This window comes from Pseudochaenichthys georgianus, chromosome 20, assembly GCF_902827115.2.
Source record: "Pseudochaenichthys georgianus chromosome 20, fPseGeo1.2, whole genome shotgun sequence".
In the NCBI taxonomy this organism is placed as follows: domain Eukaryota; kingdom Metazoa; phylum Chordata; class Actinopteri; order Perciformes; family Channichthyidae; genus Pseudochaenichthys; species Pseudochaenichthys georgianus.
This window is the reverse complement of record NC_047522.1, coordinates 5,721,151-5,727,150: the sequence shown is the minus strand read 5'-3', so window position 1 is coordinate 5,727,150 and position 6,000 is coordinate 5,721,151. Positions and strand designations below refer to the sequence as shown.

The window sequence follows — 6,000 nt, the reverse complement described above, 5'->3', positions numbered from 1 at the left end:
TCATTGCATTCACAGAAGGATTTGAACAGTGGATGTCTAACAGTTAAAGTATTTCTCTCTTAAAAAAAATCCCCACCCAAAATATATAAACTTAATTGCTTAACCAAGGTATATACAGGGCATATCATCCTTGCATCTTACAGGTTATCAAGAAAGTTTGAGGTATACAACCAAAATAAAAAGCCTGTCAGAAAACAAAACAGAAAAAAAACAACAAAAGGAATTAAATAAAGGAAAAATTAATGCCATGATTGCTTCCGACAAGCACAGGATCACAACATTAGTGGGAGATGGTGTGATCCTGCCAGTTGTTTCACCTACGGTCACAAGGGCAACATAGCGAATAACCTCAAGCTTTGGACTGTCAATATATACAAAGGGAATACAGTCAAATTTAGCGATAGAGAATTGTTTGAATGCTCAATTTATTTGCTTCATGACAAATACACAGTATGTGTTGAACAAAAAAATATCAGAATTAGAAATGTATTCGATTGAATGATGTCTTTAACTTACACTGTATAACTTTGAACCAACATTGAAATCAAAGAGCCGGAAGCAGAATCAGATACACATGCAAGTTTTGAAAGTGGATTCAGAAATAACAGTATTGTACAAAATAATAATTACAGTTTTTTTTTTAATTATTATCAAAATACACCTTCTTTCTTAGCACCTCTTTATATTTTTTGTGTGTTTGAACAAGCCGTTTTCATACAGCACCTGGAGAAACCAGAGAGGAGGTCTGTGTCCCCCCCCATGTCTCCTGACCCCTCTGATGGTTACCTCCAATTCCCCCTCCTCTGCCACGCGTTCAAATGTCCTTCACCTTTGCTCCATAACGTGGTTAGTCATGTGGTTCGAGCCCTACAAGGGCAACAAGTATTTTCCTGGGATACAGGTACATACATGGAAAGACATGTTTGCTACACCATCTCTTATTCAAAACTTGCATGTGGCATTGAAAATGGTGGGGGGCTGGAAATGGGGTTTGGTGGTACCCAAAACGTCTCAACTTGACTTTCTTTGCTGGCCCCATCAAGTCCTTTTTTTCTCTTTGTTTTTATTTAGCCAAGGAAGCAGACGGGCCCAACTTCAAACCCAAACTTCTGGTTGGCGTCCCCAAAGTCAGTCAACATGACATCGATGATTGGAACCTGATCGATTTTGGGAGTATTAATCTCCATCACAGTCTTTCCATAGCCCTTCCTCGTCTGCAACAGGAGAGACACACAAAACACAGAGAAAGCCATTAGACAAGCAGAAAGATGCACACACATTGGGTTACATGTTCCTAACTGCACAACACGTTGTACTGTGTGTTCAGGCTCCTCATCAGGTCTCCAGACTTGAGCTACTAGGAAAACGTTGCTAATGTGTGTCTGAAAAGAGTTTCACAGTTATGAAATTGACATCAGCTCCAATGCTAGCCTTCCATTCTTCTTGTTGCACCGCTGATGTGATTTCATTTCAGGAACACATTAGTGCCAAATGGCAGAGACAGTGGACAGGGCTTACCGCACATCCGTCTGAGAGGGCCGTGATGTAAGGGTTGTTGTCGTAGGACATCTCCTCATCGTTGGCGCCCAGGAAGCGCAGCGACTTGTCGTAGCTGTCGCTGCTGGCCTCGTGCCACGCCACAGACTGGTGGCAGCTGTAGGTGAAGTTCTGCCTGGCAGAGGCTGTCAGCAGTCTGAGGAAGGTCATCTGGACCATGTTGATGGCGTTTCCATCTGCGTCAACGTAAGAAAGCTAATGGGGGAAAACAGAGAGAGAAACACAGGTTGAAGGTAAGAAGAATGACGAGTCGACACCGTCATGTATTATTCATCAACATTCAGCAATCACATCAGCATTTGCCATCATTCTGAATTTAAAAGCAATATGAATTTTCCTAAGAGTGAATAACTAACATTTATAAAACCCTAACCCTACCCCCAATAATAAATACATAGTATTATTGGACAGGGTTTTGATAAACATTAACCATTTCTGCCTCTCTTAACCCATTTAAAACCCAACACAGCTTTGACAATAGTTGCATGGTAACATTAACCCTAGTTGCTTTCCTACTTTTAACATTACTAACTAGTACTTTCATCAAAAAACATCTCCTTAAGAGAGTGAATATGGCCACTAGAAGACATGTTACATTTTGCTCAGACAGACGGATGGGCTTCTCGTCCCCCAACCCAAATGAAAAACTACTTCACTGACTGACGATTTCTACACTCAAGCGTCAGTTATTATGGTGCTTAGATTGTAACATCAGCAACATTATCACGTTACTTTATCAAAGCTGGAGGTTTCATTAGTTGGTTAATTTGCAGTGGAATATTTGGTCCCTTTCTAAATGGAGTAGGATAACAGGGTTTCCAAAAAGGCTGTGAGAGATGCATCAGTGTGTTCTATTGTGTGTGTGCGATGAAATACATTAACAGTTTTTCTTTTAGTAGTATAAATGGTAGTTTAAAAGCACATGCTTGTTTGTCAGCAAAGGAAAATAAGTTAGTCTCACTTTATTACATTTCAATTTATTTCGACTTGACTTTTTGTCTCTCAACCAAGTTTGAATCTAAATATCTTCAGGACACACGTGACCCTGACTGAGCCTTTCACTTTGTGTGAACCTCGTCTGAATATGTGCATTAAAAGCACCCCCGATACGTTACCAGGAGATGTACGGTTCTGTACAACGCTCTGTCAACGTCAGACCGTTAAAGTCTGTTTTATGTGGAAATACATCAGCTTGACAATGGTTTGATGGAACAGGACAAACTTGTTTCTCTCATGTCTGACTAGTTGATGTTTACTGTTCAAGGACAACGTGGGGACCCCTGGAATAATAAAATACTGAGGCATTGTTCTAGAATCCTCTGTAATGATTTATTGATGCTCGTTCTATATTAAAATTGTTTTTTTCTTCATGATTATCTGGTTTTGCCTAAAGTATGAATTTATCTAACTCACTTAATATTTAGTTGTTTCTTTTTGGCGAGCATCTTTTTGTCTCTGCCTCACAATTTCAAGGGTAGTGCTGCTATTTGAATATATATGCAGCTCCTTGCCATTTGCAGAGTCCCTGCACAGGTACAAAGGGGAATGCAGGGGGAATAGGAGATGGAGCAATCCATTCAGTTTAGCACTAAGTGAATGAGGCTGTGTTGTGCAGTAAACTGAAGGGGGGGTGAAAGAAGAGGAAAGAAGACTTACTATTTGACCACGCTTAAATTCACTGAACCATGTCCCAGGAAGTTCTTTGGGCCATGAAGATATTTTGACCTGTGAAAAGCAAATCACATTAATACCAGACAGTGTCATGGGTATTACACGTAGTGATGAGATCATGAACATGCGGGGAAACGTCTTGTTGAATGAAGTAAAGCATGAAAGTTTATAATCCAGGAGCAGAAAATAAAAAGTTTACTATTTTAACATTTTTGGAATAGTGTTTTCAGAAACTTCCTAAAGTAAAATCATTCGACAGTATTATAGTCACTTACTCCATCAGACTTCTTATCAGGATAGATGCAGCTTTCGCCTCCAGCGGTGAAGTTACAGTAGACTTTGAAGGAATCCCCGGAGCAGCCTTGGTTTGGATCGATCCAGTACTCGCCTGAGGAGAACCAAGCACACTCAAACATCCTGTTTCACTTGTGTCCACAGAAAATGGCTTAATGCTCCTTTTCAAACGAAGGCATGCTAGAAATCTTTGATTCGATGTAAAGTTCTGTTATCCAGTAATTTAATTATCTTTGTCATGGCTTATAAACTGCTCGATAATAAGATGCTTTTATCGTGATCAGGTCTACATCTTGAGCAGCAATTTTCTAAATATTCTCCTCAATTATGTAAACTGAGGGCTCAGAGGTCAAATTGCCTCAATAGAGTACAATTGGGACATATTTTTAAAGTTAGACGAACCAAAAGTAAAAAACTAAAATTGCTGAGCCCAATCTTCTCAGGGCAGTGTTTTCAATCTCTGTTCACAACAGAGTTGAAGTTTGATTTTCTTTCACTTGAGTATACGTTTGACAGATGAACAGGTGTATTGATGAAGAACAACATTTGAGAAAATGGAGAGAATCTCTAGAGACTACATTGGATTGAAAGAAGCTCTTCTCTGCTGCAGCCTGTCTTTGTGAAGTTGTTTTGTTGTTATATAAAATCTCTAGCAGCATTTATTTTCTCTAAACTCACACCCTCCTGCTTTGGTTGAGCTTACCATCGGGGAACTCAGGTTGGCTGAGCTGCAGGTCCTTGCATGTCCTGGCAGGATTGTTCTGTGTGCCCATGGGGTATTTCATGCGCTCAATGTCTTGTTTGAGGTTGTTGAGTGAGCCGAAGATGTCCTCCATGCCCTCGCCGTAGTCCATGATGTTAGCAGCTGCGTCTGACTGCATGTCAATGGAGCGCTTGCTTCTCTTTGGAGACCGGATGGGCAGGGGCTGGATAACTTCACCAGGAGGGCCCTGTAGATAAGATTTAATGAAAGAAAACAGACCTTAATTGTTGAACAATTTTACAGTAGAGACACAATATTACATAATGGGAAAAGAGACAACAGTAGTAGTCTTAACTACTTACAGGAGCACCAGGGGGACCAATTGTACCGGTGTCTCCCTTTGTACCAGCCGGACCCTGAGAGAAAAGAAACCTTTTATCCACGATAAATGAAATGTACTACTATGATTATTTATATAGCACATTTAAACACAAAAGGAGCTGCCTAAAAATGATTTATAGTCTCGGCAGATGGGTTACCACATGTTTAAATACTGGTTTGAAAAACAATATGGGGGAGTCTCATACTGTGACGCACGGTGACAGTATGTCTTTCAAAACACGATTGTACTCACAGATGAACCCTTGGATCCCTTGGGACCTTGAGGACCCTGCACAACACAGGACATAAGCACAGCAATTTAAGAAATGCATTCCATCATCAGTGTAGATTCTTAATGAATGACTGAATCAGTAAAATACTTACAGGCAGACCAGGCGGACCTGGAGGACCAAGAGGACCAGAAGATCCACTGATACCCTGGGAAAAGAAGAAAAGTCAGATATATGTTAAACAAACAAAAGGAATTATTGTGAGGCTTCAATAATGAGTGCAATACAAATATATAATATTAGCACATGATTTGGAAGTGAGATTTAGTTTGTGAGCTGAATAACAGCAGCATATTAACCCATAGAGAACACATCTTTATTTCAGCCATCAAGGGACGGCTAATCACTGCACTTGTAAGATTGTGTTTCTTTGAACCTAGCCATTCACAATCTTAAAGCTCAATTTTGTCAGGAAATAATGGCAAACATTATGAGGCCTATCTTTTTTAGTTTAAAATAGAAATGGTAAACTGAGTGAAAACTTTTCTGAAGCCTGTGTGCTCTGACAAAGGGGTCATTATGATTTCATTAGGCTTAATCTCCAGATACTTCATCCAACCCATCATCTTAAATCACTAAGCTAGGGCAGTCCAAGGGCCACAGCGGGACAGAATAGCATATTCAGTTATGCTGCAATGTTTATTTAAAAATGGATGAAGGCTGCCATCAGTCCTTTATCCAGACTGAGCCTTAACCTTCTTTCAGGACTGCTGCCTGTTTTTATGGAGGGCTCAGTGGCTGACAACATTGATGGTGACTTTAATGCTTTAGTTCAGAAGGAAACTGTGTTTTCCACCATGCAGTTATATTATCAGAGCAGGCATCGCATACACACAAGTGATTACAATCCAAGCAAAAAACTATGTTGCGTTTGCAGTGTTGAAGATGCTCATTGGTAAACAGTGGGGAATTAGGAAGAATAGCTGAATTCCTTCTAACATAGATAATTAACGAAGTGTTATCCTCCCCAAACATCTATTTTTTACACATTCTTTGTAATCAAATCGGCCAAAAGCTAAAACCAACAGAATGTTTGCCCATTGTGGATATTGAGAGTAAAGGGATGCAGTGCATTCTGGGAAGCTGAGCCCCGGACTGCAATGT

The 6,000-nt window shown here is 40.1% G+C and overlaps 1 protein-coding gene across 2 annotated transcripts in view; it reads right to left on the bottom strand.

Moving 5' to 3' along the window:
• Nucleotides 1–623: 623 nt before the first annotated feature.
• The window catches only part of col11a1a (collagen, type XI, alpha 1a), a 66,890-nt gene continuing 61,513 nt past the window's right edge, over nucleotides 624–6,000 (bottom strand). For both annotated transcript variants that reach the window (XM_034108295.2, XM_034108294.2), the window contains exons 60-67: nucleotides 4,991–5,044; nucleotides 4,860–4,895; nucleotides 4,588–4,641; nucleotides 4,226–4,472; nucleotides 3,504–3,616; nucleotides 3,214–3,282; nucleotides 1,519–1,752; nucleotides 624–1,214 (exon numbers count right to left, since the gene is read on the bottom strand). In XM_034108295.2, the coding sequence (XP_033964186.1) occupies nucleotides 1,068–1,214; nucleotides 1,519–1,752; nucleotides 3,214–3,282; nucleotides 3,504–3,616; nucleotides 4,226–4,472; nucleotides 4,588–4,641; nucleotides 4,860–4,895; nucleotides 4,991–5,044 (954 nt within the window). In that variant the 3' untranslated portion in view covers nucleotides 624–1,067. The remainder of the gene's footprint in view (nucleotides 1,215–1,518; nucleotides 1,753–3,213; nucleotides 3,283–3,503; nucleotides 3,617–4,225; nucleotides 4,473–4,587; nucleotides 4,642–4,859; nucleotides 4,896–4,990; nucleotides 5,045–6,000) is intronic.